The 18,007-nt window shown below is 40.5% G+C and overlaps 1 protein-coding gene across 1 annotated transcript; it reads left to right on the top strand.

The window, feature by feature from the left end:
- The first annotated feature begins 9,579 nt into the window (after positions 1-9,579).
- On the top strand, positions 9,580-12,785 carry LOC148717451 (uncharacterized). The gene is made up of 4 exons (XM_088743552.1): positions 9,580-9,688; positions 9,952-10,102; positions 11,015-11,121; positions 11,879-12,785. Exons 1-4 carry the CDS (start codon positions 9,680-9,682, stop codon positions 12,194-12,196), a joined length of 585 nt encoding a protein of 194 aa, XP_088599678.1. The 5' UTR covers positions 9,580-9,679; the 3' UTR covers positions 12,197-12,785.
- Positions 12,786-18,007: the final 5,222 nt, after the last annotated feature.

Raw genomic sequence — 18,007 nt, 5'->3', positions numbered from 1 at the left:
AATCACAACTGCTAATCAGGAACAAAAGGGAAAACAGAAGAGCGTAAACCTCCATAAGTGAGAGTAATCTAATGTAATTTTCAATATTCAAAGAGATGTTGCTCTATTTATAAGGATTTGAACCTCTGGCTCAGTATAGACCTGGAGTTTGAACAAAGTCTTATGAAACTGATCACTTTTTTCGGCTGGCTGGTTTTGCGGTAGTGTTGTATTTGTTTTCTGTTGAAGAAAATAGAACAATGACAAATATGTACAGTGCATTGAAAGGTTTACTGATGTAAAAAAGTGTCAGACTACAGCTTGTGTAGCAAAGGAATTATTACTGAATAATATCCTTATTTTCCGCCAGATTCTCATAACTGACATAACTGACATAAAAGCGAAATGAACAGCAGTGAATGGTGATAATGTATTCTCTTTTGCTCTTTTCTCTCTGTATGTCCTTTTACTCGAAGAATTGAAACTAATGATCGCTTGGGTTTTAAAAGTCGAAAGTCTTTATCCAGAATGGCGATTAGTTTTCTTCTGGTTCGATGCGGAGAAAGGAACATCATATCTGACATGTAAACAAAAGCCTGGTGTTCCGAGTAGAAAATAATGCCGACGAACTGATCGACCACAAATCGTATAATTTGATTGTTGTTTATTTAGACGATATTGCAATTATTCGATTTGGCAAAAGGACGATACAAAATCGTTTGTATCTATGTATAACTAATTTCTCATACAATGATTTCACTCCAAAATAGCTCAAGGTTAGCTTAAAGGCTTGTTTCGGGTTAGCAACTTACACTAGACCTTTCCTTTTGAATTGATTTACCAACTGAAATGTGATGTAACAAAGCTTAAATTTCAATCAATGTTCTAAATCACGTGATTCTCATTCATTTTTAACGAAACATTGGTGAATGGCTATGTGGTTCGCTCTGCAAAAATGAATTGGAAGCTTCACTTTTGAAGCTTTCCCCTCGGCTATTTCAGTGCACCTGTACCAGCATTTAACTTCGTTGCGAGTGATACCCCACTCCGGGGCAAGAAAATGTGGCTAACTCGTTGATGCTGTCGTATACGTCTACGAGCAAGTGATCTGTGTATAGATTTTCTACAAAAATACATGTTGTTAGCCTAAATCTAAATGTTAGCTTTTGGTGGCAAGCTAATTAAGGCGCAACGTTCGCTCGCTGTCGATGTCTTTGGGTGGCAGTCTTAGGGGTATCGAATGGTCCTATTCAATTTTACAAGTGCTCGCAAAATTTGGCCTTTGCTCGAATTGCTCGCAAAAATTACACGGGTGCTCGCTTGCTCGTGCTCGCAAAATTTTTGCAACTGTTCGCATGCTCGCATTCTCGTTAACATGTGCTCGATTGATCGAAATTTCATTAATCCTGCTGTGTAGTTATTTTCTATTCATCTATAAACGATAAATCAGTTATGATATGGTTAAAACAAAAAACTGAGTTGAAACATCCCTACCTCCGGCTTCAGTCTTTCTTCAAAAGTTCAGCCTTTAAATGTTTTGGAGGCGCTGCATGTATTAACGGAAAAACGCAAGAAGCTCCATGGCAAAAATTGTGTTTATTGATTTATTCTTTATCGTATTTCATTGTCGCAGGCTTTCTGCTTGAGAGGGGTACAGTTTCGCAGTTCAAATATGTGATCGTTCATCTATTCATAGTTAGTAACTATGATCTGTTCACTTGTTTCTTAGGTTATTAACAAGTACCCGAAAGATTTCATTCTGTTAATACTGGTTTTGCTTTTTCTCTAGCTTTGCGAACCTTTGTTGATCTCAATTCCCATTTATTTGAGCAAATTATCAGGGTTTGTAGACATGACGGATTTCCCACTGTGCAATGGGAAATAAAATGGACGGAGTCATAATAATTTGAAACAGTGTACTCGGATCGCATTTTATAGCGGTTTTTTCAACCTTGGAAGCTTTCTGGCCACTAGTAATAAATATATCTTATTAACCAAGCGCGAGGGCCATACTGGGAGAATATCGGCCCGAGGTCTTGACAGCATGGACCGTGCGCAGCGAGGTCCGTACAAAAAAGACCGAGGGCCGATATTCCTCCAGTACGGTCCCGAGCAAGCTTGGTTAATAAGAGATTTATTATACGACTGAAGTTCATAGGGACACAAGTGCGGTATCATCCCGGACCATTCGGGATAGTGCCCGGTCAATTACTTAGAGAATATTGGACCGGTAATAGAGCATTTTGATTGGTTGATTTTAGTTATTGGCCCTCTGACTGCTCGAGTCGTGTAATAATAACTATTAAAATCTGATGCCAAACGGTGGCATATGAAACGCGATTAAACAAAACAACATCAATAACAACCCTCGCTCGTTTGGGCTTTACCGGAAATTCTTTAATGAAATGTTGCTTTAATCATTTTGATTTAAAAACTAAAGGCCTAGCCAAACGAGGAGACATGTCTACAAACTTAATGTCTCCATGTCGCGTGGAAACACGAAATATAAGAATTTTTCTCGAAAGGCACCCGCGTAGGTAGAAAGTAATCTAGAGAAATACTACTATTACCAGTACTATCTGACCTTGAGAGCAACCGCTACAGCTTGTAAGATCTGTTCGGCTCTAATTGGTTAGATTCTAGGAGCCTCCAAATAGATCAAAATTCATTGCATTGAATCTTTCTCAGTCGATCAGCGGGAAACCAGTTTGCCGATCATCGAAACCGAGGCCCAAAATGCTCGTTAGACCGAATATCACGTTATTTACACTTCATAAAAAACATACCATCTATTTTAGCGTCGGGTTAAAAAGAGATGGAAAACTTTAGATCACTGGCTTTAGATCTAGTACGTCTCCTTGAGAGCTCTTGAAGTTCTAGAGACGTGGAAAAAGGTTGAAAGCTACTCAATTTCTTCTTACTCTCAGGACTTGCTATGGTAATGTACCTTGAGGAGAGGAATACGCAAATGAAACAAACACCTTCAAATAGCTTTGATAGGACAAGTACTGACAGTTCAGTCACATGTCAGGCTCAAGTGGAAGCCTGTTAGGTGCAAATATGTTCCAAAGTGAAAATACATGTACAGGAATAGAGTAGGATAATTTTGAAATACTTTTATTTCATGGTACTGTTTTGTTCCACTTTTTTCTTTTTTTTTTTTTTTTTTGCAAAAGAGTTTGGATTTATTTCTTCCACAGTGTATACTTACTTATTTTCAGATAAATATTTTTTATTGGTTTGTAATACACTGAAATGTAGATAAGATTGAAATGTAGACATTGCCAAGACTTTTTTTTCCGACTGATTGGAAGAGAAACAGAGGATAGACCGGAAGAGACCTGGAAACAGGTTGAAAGCTACTCAATTTCTTCTTACTCCGCTGACTTGCTATGATAATGTACCTTGAGGAGAGGAAAAAACAAATGAAACAAACATCTTCAAATCAACTCAATTATATCTTTGTTTAGATTAAAACACAATAAAAGCCTAAATGCGTAGTACGCATGTGTGGCCGGATAATGTAAAACCAACGCTAGACCAATCACCATCCAATATCAGTGAAGACCACAAGCAGATATTGGAAGGAGTTGTTGAGAAGCGAAGGAAACTCATGAAGTGAGCATGCGCGCTGAATGACCAGCCTCTCATTGTTCCATAGGGATGAAGCTTCAGAAAGTCCTGTTATCCTAGGCTGATTTTCACCCTTTTGTGCTGGATATGAAGTCTAAACTTTGCTTACAACCAAGTGAAAAACTAAAAGTAAAAGAAAGCTTCACCTGATGGAGGGTACCAGAGGTACAAGGTTTTGTTCCGACTGACTGAAAGAGAAACAGAAGATAGAAAGAAGAATTAAAGTATTTTAAATAATCGCAGCCTAGACATTTTTTTCCAAGCCGACGAAAGATCATGATGAATCACCTTCAAGTTGATCGTTGAATGCACACATTTGAGTATTTTATGAGAGACGCAACCTCTTTTGATACATTACGGGATCACCAAGTCCACAGTAAACAAAGAGCAACAGATAAAAAGGGACAAACCAGTTAGACAACGCCTCGGTAACGTTCCCTGGTTTTGCACCATGGACGGCGCCTTGTTGTAAGAAACTCCCATGCACTTCATCAACACATTTATCAGCTCATGTAACACATAATGAATTGTCCTTCTTTTTCAGTTGGGTTTTTCGTAATTGATGCCTTTTTCTTGGTTTTTCGCGTAGAGTGCGAGCAATTGAACGGTTTTATGTTACCTTAATCTTATAAGTTAGATAGGAAATGAAGTACGGAGGGGTGTTTTGATAAAATTTACTGTTCACTACGATATTTGAACAAGGAAGAATGGCACCCAAAGACATCGACAGAAAGCGAGCGCTGCGCCTTAGCTTGCCGCGAACGGCTAAAATTAAGATTTAGTGGAGCGACATTTGTTTTTGTACAAAAACTATACACAGAGCACTCGCTCGTAAAGTATAGGACAGCATCACTGAGTTAGCCAATTTTCTCGCCAGGAGTGAGGAATCACTAGCAACGAATTTTTTATGCACCGAAATAGCAGGGAAAGTTCCAAATTGAAGTGAAGCATCTACTTCATTTTTGCAGAACGAACCAAAGAGGCATTCACCAGGTTTTTGTTTACATGTCAGATATGATGGTCATTTCTCTGCACCAAACCGGAAGAAAACTAATAGCCATTCTGGATATAGACATTCGACCTTCAAAACCCAAGTGCTCATTGGTTATTGTGACGATAGATTTTCGCGCCCAAACTGGACTCTCGCGGAAGTTACGAGAATAAACTCAGCTGCCAACTACCATGAGAACCAATTTTGCCAGAAAGATCATTAACGCTTGTATTTACTAAAAGTTTCACCAGTAATGAACAGGAAAACTACCGACGGGCAGCTTCACAACAAAAAATACCGCGGCTTTTCTATACTTTTTAAAATATCACAATGAAAGAGTCTCGCATGAATTGAGAACAGCCAGAATACCGATAAAAACATATGCTCAACAACCACACCGAAACAGCATTAAATTTTCCCGGCCGTAACATTTTCAATTACTTGAGTAAAATGCTATACAAAGAGAAAAGAGCAAAAGATATTTCATTATCCTCATTCACTGCTGTTTATTTCCCTGTAATCTGTAATCTTTATTTATTTAAACACGATCAATTCATCAGCCCATAAAAATACACATCACATACGCTACGATATTTAAAATTAAAACTACATACTATAACACTAAAGCTGTTTTCCGTGAATGCCGTGCGTTAGACTTAAAGAATGTCATTGATCTTACGTTTAAATATCCCCAGAGACTCTGTGTTCCTTATATTGCGTGATAGACTGTTCCATAATGTGGCGCCATTGTAGCTAAAGCTTTTTCTGTAATAATTAGTGCGCGATAGTGGAACATTGAGCTTATTTTCAGAGTCCCTGAGGTCATAAGCAGAGTCACGCCACGTAAACTTTGAATATCATGATACCCTGGAGCTAGCCCGTGCAGACATCTAAGAGTGCAAGATTTTTCCACCCTAAAAACTCTAGTAGCTCAGTTGCATCAGCATCATAGTTAGAGAATGTCAACCAACACACGGGCTGCTCTATTCTGCAAATTCTTCAGTTTGTCTCGTAGCGTTTTCCCACAGCTACCCCAAACAATGTCAAAGTTATCAAAGTGAGGTTTTACTAAAGCTTGGTAAATGAGATGTAAGGTTGATGTTGGGATCAGGTGCTTAATTCGCTTTAGGGCCCCGATACCAGTGGCGATCTTTTTCGTTAGTTTTTCGATGTGAATATGCCAATCGAGTTTATCGTCTATTATTACACCAAGCGATTTTGTAGCTGTAACCTGGCTCACTTGAGTATTGTTCATTCTAATTGTTGGTGAAGCTGTGAGAGTATTCAGTCTCTGCCTCGACCTTATTAGCATGAATTCGGTTATGGTCATGTTCATTGTGAGTTTGTTCGCTTGTAGCCAGTTGAAGACGTTTTCTAGGTCTTCATTTAGACAAAACTGGACGTTCTCAAGATTGCTTCCCGCATATGTGAGGTGCGTGTCATCGGCATACATTCTCGGTTTACAATTTGATAAGCAATTTGGAAGATCGTTGATATATAATAAGAAAAATAATGGACCGAGGATGGTCCCTTGAAGGACGCCGCAAGTCAATTAGTGGCTATTGGCATAGTTGGATAGCGACCCGTTCACAGAGCATTTTTGTGTTCGGTTTTCCAAATATGACTGAAACCATCTGAAAGATTTGTCATGTATACCATAATGGTTTAGTTTCGATTGAAGGATCTGATGATCAACAGTGTCAAAAGCTTTTTTCAAATCTAGAAAAATGACTCCATTGATTTTCTCGTTATCAATATTATATGCCCAAGAATCTGTCGCTTCCAACAAAGCTGTTACAGTTGAATGATTAGCACGAAACCCTGATTGGTTTTGACATAGAATATCGTGCTCTTCCAAATAGGCATATAACTGTTCATGAACTATCCTTTTAAACACCTTCGCCACTATTGGAATCACCAATATAGGTCGTTTCGTACTGTAAAGTTGATTGAAGTTTTTACATAGAAGCATACCCTCCACCACATTTTGTTAGTCTATCGCGGCGAACTATTTCGTATCCCGGAATATGAACTTCATGCTCTCGAATACTCTCGTTCAGTTTCGTTTTATTTATGCAAACAATATCGATATCATTGTTTGCTAATAGGATTCTTAATTCGTCTATGTGAGTAGTTAATTGATTAATATTGAGTGATGCCTTTCTAAAACCGCGCAAAGGAGGCAATATTGAGACAGATTTTTCGGCCCTTTGGTTGCTTAATTGATCCCCCTACGGCATTGACGGACAGCACATTATGTCATTCTAGGTGCGATTTAAAATTATTATAAAACTGCTTATTACCTTTAAAATTTAAGTGCAGTCCACCTTTGTTGAGTCCACTATGAGACATGTTCTCATGATGAATTAATTTCCATCCATTTTGATGGCAGAACTTCTTTAGATGTTTGTTGGCTGTTTTCACTGCCTGGTCCAGCTTATCTTTTCTGCATACAAGCTCCGACAGCGTAACTAGAGTATCGCTGGTGCCCTCGATCTGCCTCGCGAGATCCACAATCGATTCTTCAACAGCCTTTGGTTCCCTGGTTTTAAGATCATTAGTCCCAATGTGTAAAATCACTTCATTGGGCGAAGATTCCAGATTTGGCTTGAGATAGTGATTCATGGCCATTGTCGTAGCGCCCGAGAAAGGCTTGACTATAACCCTGTGGCCAACTGCTTTTCCCAGATCTTTTCCAGGTATTCTTGAGATCATCGAATCTCCTATGAGCAGGGTTGTGCGCTCTTTTGGTTAATTTTCGTGTTCGGATTCTTTTCCTGTCAGGGTGTTATTAGGACCTCCTTTGCCTTTCGATTTCTTTCTTTTGTTCTTTGATTTCACAATGAAGCTTTGTTCTTTGTTGGTGCGAAGTGTTTACTTACCCATATTTTGGACAATGGTATGTTCGTTAGAGGTGTTACTCATTGAACGGCATTGAGTAGCTGCTTCTCTTGATACGATTTGCAATGCAAAACTTAAAGAATCGCGTTCGTGGACTAACTTTTTATTTTCTTCCTTCAAACACAGAATTATCTCCCTAAGTCGAGAATTTTCAGATCTCAGGTCTTCCTCATTAGGTTTGTCTTTTATATGAGCCCATACGTTCAGCACTTCAGATTTCAGACAGTCCAACTCTTCTTGTACTGATTTGGCATTCTTGTTAAATGCCGGAGTAGAAGCTTCTTCTTCATTCACGAGAATAACCAAGTCGTCATCAACCGGTAACTGGAGTAGCTTCTTCAGTTTGGCTTTCATTGCTTTTGCATCCGGACCTTGGACTTGAAGGGTGCCGGTACTGAAATAAAACCAACGTGATTGTCTTCAACTTCAAAGAGCTAGACCTTTCAGAGGGACTCGCGGTTGCAGAAACTTCCAAATTCAGGACTTTCGAACAAAATTCCTGAAGTTGTGTTACGCTCCTTTTCCACTTGAATAGCGGACTTTTTTTGTCGTCCCAATGTAGATATTGGTTTAAGGGAGATGAAGAAGGTTCAGTGGCAACAAATTCAGTGGAATTCGTGGAGCCTTCAGATACACGTCCGCACGCCATCATGCATCAGATCTTGGAGATCTCAGTTATGAGAATCTGGCGGGAAATGAAGACATCATTGATAATTCCTTTGCTACACACGCTGTAGTCTGACAGTTTTTACATCAGTAAACCTTTCAATGCGCTGTACATAATTGTCATTGTTTTTTTTCCTTCGGCAGCAAACAAATAAACACTGCTGCAAAACCACCCAGCCAAAAACAAATCATCATTTTCATAAGATTTTGATCTCTCCAGGACTATACTCCTTATAAATCAGGGCAACATCTCTTTGAATGTTGAAAATTACATTAGATTACTCTCACCGGTTTTGCTCAATAACTCTCTGAAATAGGTCTAGAAATCTTCTGCTATGTTGTTATCCAATCAAATGCAATACCAAAACCATTTAAAACTTGACGCAGGTTGTTTTTGTAGGTTAGCTTTGTTAGCTATTCGTATGGAGGTTTGTGTTCTTCTGTTTTCCCCTTTGTTCTGATTCAGTTAGTAGTTGCTATTACTTTGGGTTTTGCCTTACGGTTCTCAATGTGAAAATGGGCAAACAATAAATGACACATTAAACTTTTGCGGTCATATAAGAAAAAAATGGGGATGGAAAATAATCAATATCGAGTGTGCGGCGACAGACTCCTGATTGACAAGTTTGCTAAGTTAATGGCTTGTCTATTTCATCTTTTTTAGACATACTTTCTTTTAATACCATCATCATTCGAGAATTCTTTTCGCTCACATAACGTTTTGCATCACAGAGTCTTAATCGTAATATGGCGCATATCATGTAACTTGTTTCAGCAAATAAAAAAGATTAATGAAATATTTTCATTTTCAAACAGAATTCACACTTGCATCTTTCAGTTGTTTGAAATCTCCTATAAATAGATTCCAATATTTCACATCTTCTGTGGCTCGAGTTACTGCCAAATTATAACATTCATCTCCATTTTTTTATTCAGAGAAAATAAAATTGAATATATGTTTCCGTTTTTGATCTGTGCAACAATGACGATCCCAAAATACATTATCTATTAAACAAGAATCAATTATATCAGCTAATTTCTAACATCTGTGACAAAAAAGAAATTTTAGTTTTTCACTTTCTTAAAGATAAAGCTCTTAACCAATTTAGAATATCTTTTAAGAGTCTATTTTGGAAACCTTTTGGATTCCTGATTTGCGTGACTTGTTCTTTCTAATTATTTGAAAAATACACTTCTCCTTTGAACAGAATCGCGAGCATTTCCAACTGCATGCTCCATCGGCACCCATAGAAACTAGTGTTGCTCAGCTTATTTCGAAATCCCGCGTACGAATGACTGAGATATCCGATGCTTTCAATTTCTGACAAGACCGCGTGACTTTGGGGACCTCACTGGTGTCAATTAGCATATGAGTCTTCCTCAACTTTCCGTATAAATAGATCGTCGAATCCAAAGGTTTCCATACCATTTGCAACTAGCAACGATCAAGATCAGGAGAAACTAGAGACTACAGATCAAGCTTGGAGAAAAACCCGCTATAAAGAAAATATGGAGAAGGTACGGTAAAGTTGCTATAAATTTAACATTGCAACCATCCAATCGTGGATTTATGTACACTCTTTTCTTTTATATATAAGACCCTTTGTTATAAGAGCGTTCAGGCTCAGATAAATAAGACGTTTATATATATATATATATAAAAGGGATGTACTTAAATTTTTAAATTAGAGAATTAAGTCCCCGAAGTTCATTTCCAGTCGCGTGGTGTTTAGTTGGAGTTAAATCCTAAAAAAAGTTTTTTTTCCTATTTTATCTGACAGTTAATTAAAATTAGCGCGTGCTATCGTATGGACATCCCCGAGCGCAGACTTGACAAAAGTGGAAACCTACTCATAACAGATTTGCCGGAAAGCGAACCTGGTCCTCAAATCCCCGTTAAGTTTACCGGGAGCCATCGGGGCAATACAACAGGTAAATATAAGCGTGTGGTAGGGCGTGACCCTCACAAAAAGCTAATACTGTATATAGATTAGCCAAGCCTAAAAGCGGAGCTCCCAAGTTCGTAATATTAATGATAACATAAAAGATGTGCATTTGCCAAGACTCGCCTGAGTCCCCCCCTTCGTTTTGATAGTCTCCTCTACCCTACCTGTGCAATCTAAAGGCACGTACGTACGCTTGGTCAGTCACGTGACAACCAAACGAAAAGAGCTTGACCATATTCCATGGCTATGGGGCTCTGCCCCACGCGCATGGGAGCCCCGCTATTATGAAGATTTTGTGCATGTAAAATGATGGAATGGTCTAAAATAATCGAGGATGATTAATAAGAAAGAGGAGAGATTCCTGCGGAAATGTAACGGACTCAGCGCCCATTTGTATGCAAGTAGATTTAAACGAGTTTCCAGATTGAATGTAATCTCCACGGAAGTACACTTGCGGATTTTCTTCATTCATTTTCAATTCTGACGGCGAGTTTAATTGCAAACCTTGTATAGATGACACTCAAGTATCCGTGAGCATTCACGAGGCCTCATTAATCATTAAAGATTAACCACATTGCCAGTTTTTGTGGTAAAATTATCCTCTACAGTAATGGAAAACTTTTTCACCTAAACAATTATTGATTACGTAATAATTCGAGGAATAGTTTTTCGTTAGCTTTGAGGTTATAGTTTTCCGTTGTTTTAAACCCAGCTTCAGAACATTATTCAGCATGCAACTGGATTGATCACATCAATATCTAATTTTCATTAGAAGTAAATTGAATGAGAAAAGTTTACCTTATCGCACTGCATAAAGCTATATTTACATCTCATATTTGACTTTCCGGACCCTCAGATAATAAACTTGATTGTTTTCTTTTTGTATTCATGTCTCTAGAATTTTACATAGAAAAAGGTTATGATTATGGAGCAAATACCATTAGGTATGACTTGGATGGCAGCCATTACTACATGTGTGCAGAAGGAAACAGGGTGTTTTTACAGGTGAGTTGTGGTTATCAAATTATCTCTGTTGTCTTCAAACTGCAACTTAATAATAACAATAATTACGTTGTATAGCCCTCATATCCTGAGCTCATGGCGCTTTACAACACTGTGCGCGGGACTTTACCAGACTGCTAGGCAGTTTACAATCAATTAAAGGCGAATCTAACAGATGCCCCCTCCCCCCAATTCCCAGTAAACAGGTCAGACCACATCATAGTAATCTCGTGAGTGGGTTCTTTAACGTCCCCTGCCTAACGAAATATATAATTAATAGATGCAGGAGACGGGACCTACAGTTTATTCGTCCTTATCCGAGAAGACTAGAATGTCTATCCATTTCTTGATTTTATAGAAAGGTAGCACATTCTCCCCAGTTATTTTAAGACCTTGAGTGTTGGTCCGGCTGGGGCTTGAACCCCCGACCTCCCGTACAACAGTCCGGCGCTCAACCAATTCAGCTAACCGGGGACGGTTCCCGAAAAACTTCCCAAAAACAAATTACTAAATAAAGGTAGAAATTAAAAAAAAAAAAAAAAAACAGGGAGTAAAAAAATAACCATTATAATTCCTTCCCAGCTAAGTGTACATACTTAGTTCTTCTAAGTGGGAAATGATAATTTGTGGAATAACCCTGAGTCATTCTGTACTTAAACACCTCACACCCTGGCCAATAATTTAATTCTTGTGTTACTAGCAGTAGGGTTAAAACTGTCTAGTTAAGGTTGTTAATTTAAGTCTATATTTTTATTTGCAGCTGGTAGCCCATCAACCCGATGAGATAAAATACCTGTTTGAAGTTAAACATGTCAACAACCAGAGTGATTACATGTCTATTAAGTCTAAAAAGACTGGGAACTTCCTTGCTAGTGATGAAGATGGCAGGGCATTTATGGAGGAAGTCGAGCCTTCTTCAATGAAAGATGACCGGCCAACTGATAGACAAACATGGTTCCTTCTACACTTTATGGAAACAGTGAAAATGGAAAGAGAAAGTACATTACACAGTTGTAACTTTGATAGCACAAATATTGACTGTTCAGTCACATGTCAGGCTCAAGTGGAAGCCTGTTAGGTGTAAATATGTTCCATAGTGAAAATACATGTACAGTAATAGAGTAGAAGAATTTTAAAATGCTTTTATTTTCATGGTACTGTTACCCTTTTCTTTTGTAAAGAGTTTGGATTTATTTTATGCACAGTGTATATGTTGTAGTTCAATTTTATTCTTGGTTCAAATTTTATTTTCCTTTGTTCTCGGTCATGTTAATGATATGTATGATAATGATTTGTACAAAGGAAAATAAAATTTGAACCAAGGATAAAATTGAACTACAACATATACACTGACTTCTTTTCAGATTGATTTTTCTTTTTTGGTTTGTGATACATTGAAATGTAGGTAGGATTGAAATGTATGCATTGAAATGTATACAAGATATTTCATGTAGCTTTACAGTTAAGGAAACTTCCGTAGTAAGTTATCGGGTATTGCCAAGTATTTGATTTTAATTCGTTGTTGTAATAACGTGACTTTAAGTAAGGAAATATTACTCAATATGTTCCAGGTAATGTAAATTGTAACGGGTAGCTAGAGTAACCAGAATATGTCGTTTACTCTATGTGTACCATTGTATTACTATTAAAAGCATTATCAGTAAAAACTTCTTTTGTCAGTTTTTGCTGGGGAAGAAAGGATTTTCCTTGCCATAAAAGGGTCAGGGAACCATTTCCCGCCAAATTCGGAGTGCGGTACTTCGTAAGTTTTTTCGGTTGAATTTGATTTTGAAAGGCCGACTTTAACTACGAATTGAAGTAAAATTACTCATGATGTGAACCATACTAGTTCATTATAAACCACGCGTCCTCTGAGTTTGAAAGTTTTTATTAAGATCCTGATGTCTTAAGTTGTCGACGAAGTATACAGGTCTCGAGGGTATTACATCACACCATCACGCCTCGCATTACATCGCGCATATTTCATGCTCGTTGGCATCCTATACACTACATTCCCTCCTTTCCTAAATGTTCAACATACAAATCGAAGCCTTTAAATTAAACCAGTCGCTCGATAAAAGGACAAGAAGTTGAAGATATTCAGTTCATATCATATTCAGTTCATATGGCTTTCTAACGATCGGGCGGTCTTACAGTCCGGGTCGACCTCCGAACAGGCCTTCCCACTCCGGTATTTTCATTGTCTGGGAAATGCCTAGGTTGTTCTTGAGAATCTTCAGACGTTCCAGGAATCTCTTTTGGCATCGGTACGACTGTCGTCTCTGAAATTTTGCTTGCCCCTGGGTCATCCACTCGTACTGCAGAACCTGCCTGTACCACTTGATCTTCGTTGCCATTGGATACATCTCCGTGCTCGTTATACTTCTTTACAAACACAGTGTTTCTTTTCAGTTCGATGCCAGTCTCGTTCCTGAGCGTTACCTCTGACCCCGTCTTATGAACAACCTTAAAGGGATCAGGGTTAAAGTTGGTAGACAGCTTGTTGGTTTTCTCTGCTTTCACAAGAACCGTGTCGCCAACACTTATGCTTTTGGGCGTGGCACCCCTCTTAAGGTCAGCGTAAGCTTTTCCCTTTAATTTACATGACCAATCTCGCTCTTGCACTTCCTCGCCTGGCACACCAACTGTCTCTCTCTTTAGTTCTGGCAGCTTGGATCTCATTTCGCGACCAAACATCATATAACAGGGTGTAGTCCCTGTCGTCGTTTGCGGAGTGGATCTGTACGCCGTCAACCATACCAGAAACTCAGTTCTCCAGTTCCTTCCTTCCAAATGTGCGATCTGTATGCATTTCAGTAACGAGCGATTCTGGCGTTCCACCTCTCCATTGGCTTGTGGCCACAATGGAGTCGTTTTCCGGTGTTCGATACCATTCGTACGTAAAAAGGCTTCAAACTCTTCAGACACGAATTGGTGGCCATTATCTGTCCTTAGCGAGAATGGAAAACCGAATCTTGCAAACATGGGTGCAAGTGCTTCGATGACCTTGGAACTTGTCGTAGACTTCATTATAGCAACCTCTAGGAATCGACTATAGTAATCGACCACCACCAAAATACTCTCTCCTGTGGGTAGGGGTCCTAGTAGATCTGCTCCACAGTCCTGCCAAGGGGCACTTGGAGGAAAAACGCGAGATATCGGCTCTGGGGGGTCAAATCCAGAAGTGACCTGTCAGCCATGACAAATTCTACAAAACTTCTCAACGTCTTTGTCCATTCTTGGCCACCAAACTTTACTGCGGAGACGATACTTCGTTTTGACTATACCCTGGTGCCCTTCGTGTGCTAACCGCACCATCCTGTCGCGCAAGAGCCTGGGAACCACAATCCTTGTACCTCGAAGCAAGAGTTCACCATACAGACATAATTCGTCCTTGACCTGTGCATACGAGGGAAGTATACACTGGTCCCAGTTCCCTGTCTTAACACATTTCTTCACCTGGGTCAATTCCTCGTCATCATAGGAAGCTTCCTCAATCTCTCTAGGTGATAGAGCAACGGGTACACAGTCCTCAATAATTGCTCTAACATAGTCATACTCCTCTCCATGGTCCACGTGATCCGAATTCAAGCGGGACAACGCGTCTGCTATATTAGTCTTTCCTGGGCGGTACACTACTTTAAAATCGTACCCTTGTAGCCTTAAGACCCATCTCTCTATCCTGGCGCAAGGTCTCGAAGTACTGGAGTAGATACGCTCCAGAGGCTTGTGGTCGGTCTCCAACTCGAAGTCCTGTCCAGAAACATACATGTTAAACCGTTCACATGCCCAAACCAAGGCCAGCGCTTCCTTCTCCGTTTGGCTGTAGCGCCGTTCGACGTCAGTTAAACTCCTTGATGCGTACGAGACAACTCTCCACATGCCTCTCTGCTGCTGGGTGAGAACTGCCCCTAAGCCAACTGGGGATGCATCAGCAATGATTCGCGTTCTGCAGCCAACCTTAAAATAAGCCAGTGTCTCCGCCTGGGTGATTAGACGCTTTAGTTCCTCAAAAGCTGCTTGTTGCTCATTTCCCCAGTGAAACACTACGCCCTTCCTGGTCAACTCTTGAATAGGTTTCGCTACGGACGCTACGTCTGGCATGAACTTCGAAGAATACTGGACAATACCCATAAACGATCGTACTTCGCTTGCGTCTTTGGGAGGTCTTGCATCTCTAATAGCGGCTATTTTCTCTTCGCATGGATTTATACCGTCACTAGTCAACTCATGGCCAAAGAACGTAAGCTTCGACAACCTAAACTGGCACTTGTCTCCGTTCACCGTCAACCCCACTTCACTCAGCCTATCCAACACAGCAAAAAGACGCTTGTCGTGTTCCTCCACGTCACCTCCATGAACAATAAGATCGTCTGCAATGTTGGCAACCCCAGCACAACCCCTTAACACGTCTCTGATGATTTGCTGATACTTTTCTGGTGCCCATGTCACCCCAAACATCAACCGCTTGTACCGATACAGCCCTCGGTGCGTGACGAAAGTAGTAATGTGACGACTTTCCTCGCTGAGCAGGATCTGGTGAAAACCCCACTTGAGATCAATGTTGCTAAACATAGTACTTCCATTCAAGTCATGTAACAGCTCCTCGACGGTTGGAATTGGATGCCGCTCCCTGACGATTGCTTCATTCGCTCGGCGCATGTCAACACAGACCCTCACGTCACCGTCACCTTTGGGAACAACCACCAATGGCGATATCCATCCTGACGGCCCTTCCGGCACTTCCTCTATGATATCCAGCCTCAAAAGTTCATCAAGCTTTGCATCAACCTTCTCTCGCAACCCAAAAGGAATCCTACGTACATGCTGCGCTACAGGCTTCACTGACTCATCAACATGCAGTTTTAATTCGTAACCCTTCAAAAGACCAACACCACTAAATAACTCCTTGTGTTTTCCTCTAACGCTGCCGTCTGGTCGTCCTCCGTCAACGCTGTTTGCCTGAAAGGACCAACACGTAGTAGGTTTAGCACCTCGGCAGTTTCGCGCCCCAACAGCGTACGACCATTGCCTTCAACCACTATAAATTCAGCCTTACTTCCGTCTTTAAACTCACACCCAGCGTGCGTGACATCTGCTGTAAAAGTTCCTATAGTCGATAAAGGTTCTACGCCACCATAAGCAAAAATTTCTTTCGCAGACTTCCGAGATTCACACTTGATCCCCTTCTGCTTTAGTAATTCCCAGGTCCGCTGTCCCATAACATTACATGAAGCTCCCGAATCAATAAGAACATCTGGTACGTACACACCACCGATGATCAGCGTTACCAACGCACTTCTTTCTTCCCTGTGGTCATCCAACTGTTCCACTCAAAAGGCATAATCGGGTCTTGACTGACGAGCTGGTGTTGCAAAATCTTTTTTGTCTTCTTCTCGGGAGGCAGGTCCGCGAGTCACTAGATTTGCCTCTTGCCCCAGTCTTCCGCGTCCACGTCCACCCCGACCAAATCCACCTCTGCTATTCCTCGTTCCTTTGGATCCCGACTGGGCGCCGCCTCGCTGATGGAATTGGGGGCATTTGACTTTGAAATGGCCTATCGTACCGCACTTCCCGCAAGTCTGACCTCGCGCCGGGCACCTCCAATCCTGACTAAAGTGTCCTTCCCGTCCGCAACTAAAGCACGTCTTCAATTTTCTGGGATTCTTGTTTCCATCCACTTTTCCTCTCACTGCATTGACCCGGTCTACCTGGTCCGTGTTGTATTGTTTCAGTTGTCTATCAACTGCTTCTTGGGATCTCGCAACCCGCAACAAATCACCCAAAGTGACAGTCCCTTCCTTTTCCAGGAACTTCCGGCGCAAGTGGCTGGAGTAACACTTGTCTATGAGTTGATCCCGAATGTAGTCGTCCTCGTTGACGCCAAACTCACAAGTCGCTGCTCGCTGACGCAATCTGCACACAAACTGGTCCACAGTTTCTCCACTCTCCTGCCAAATTTGTCTAAACAAATGTCTCTCTAAAGGAACGTTTGACTTGGGAACAAAATAATTGTCAAGTACCTGAAGTGTTGCCTGAAAACTCACATCCTCGCCATCACCGGCTAATGTGAAATATATTTCTTGAACGTCCATACCAGCAACGTGCAACAGAAGAGCTCGTTTTTTAGCGTCGTTCGAAACACCTTTTCCCGTCACGTACAACTCAAACGCTCGCTTCCATCTCTTCCACCGCTGACTTAAATTGTGTGCCTCTCCCTTCGGATTAAATGGTTCCAATCCACTGACATCTAAAGCAACTGTAGCCATTCCAGAACCATTAACAGAACTGCCAACAGCACCGCTTGTCGTTTCGTCTGATCCACCGTGTCCCGGCATCTCTGAAATAAATCCCTGGCGAAATCACTTACGAATTCCCGGACGAAACTCCTGAAACCTTGGACAAAACCTCGAAATCCTTGAAGTCCTCTAAATCTTCACCATTCTCGAAATCCTCGTCGCCAATGTAGTACGCAGCGGTTAAAATGAAATCGGTTTTATTCACGTACCTAAGAGAACTAACTAAATAATTAAACACATGCTGTATATATGCAGGTCTCGAGGGTATTACATCACACCATCACGCCTCGCATTACATCGCGCATATTTCATGCTCGTTGGCATCCTATACACTACAGTAATCGATCCTATTATCAAAATTGAAATATGTTTGAGCAACATGCTAAAAGTGTTGTTCGTTTCCAACAACAAAGGGAAGCCGGTTGTTTGCTTCTAACAGCAAAATGAACGTTGTTCGTTTGGTATGTACTCGTTTCCTTCTCAGGTATATAATTGAATTTATTTGAAGGTGTTAGTTTCATTGGTTTTTTCTTCTCCTGAAGGTACATTAGCACAGCAAGTCAATAAGAAGAAGTTGAGTAGCTTTGAAC

The sequence above is a fragment of the Stylophora pistillata genome, chromosome 13 (genome assembly GCF_964205215.1).
Source record: "Stylophora pistillata chromosome 13, jaStyPist1.2, whole genome shotgun sequence".
Classification (NCBI taxonomy): domain Eukaryota; kingdom Metazoa; phylum Cnidaria; class Anthozoa; order Scleractinia; family Pocilloporidae; genus Stylophora; species Stylophora pistillata.
Note: the sequence above shows the minus strand (reverse complement) of the source record. Positions and strands in the feature narration are given on the sequence as shown.

Excerpts from the sequence above, each read along its gene's own strand:
- LOC148717451 (XM_088743552.1), top strand. Across the intron at positions 10,103-11,014 it reads CCATCGGGGCAATACAACAG|AATTTTACATAGAAAAAGGT; the intron begins GTAAATATAAGC and ends TCATGTCTCTAG. Across the intron at positions 11,122-11,878 it reads GAAACAGGGTGTTTTTACAG|CTGGTAGCCCATCAACCCGA; the intron begins GTGAGTTGTGGT and ends TTTTATTTGCAG.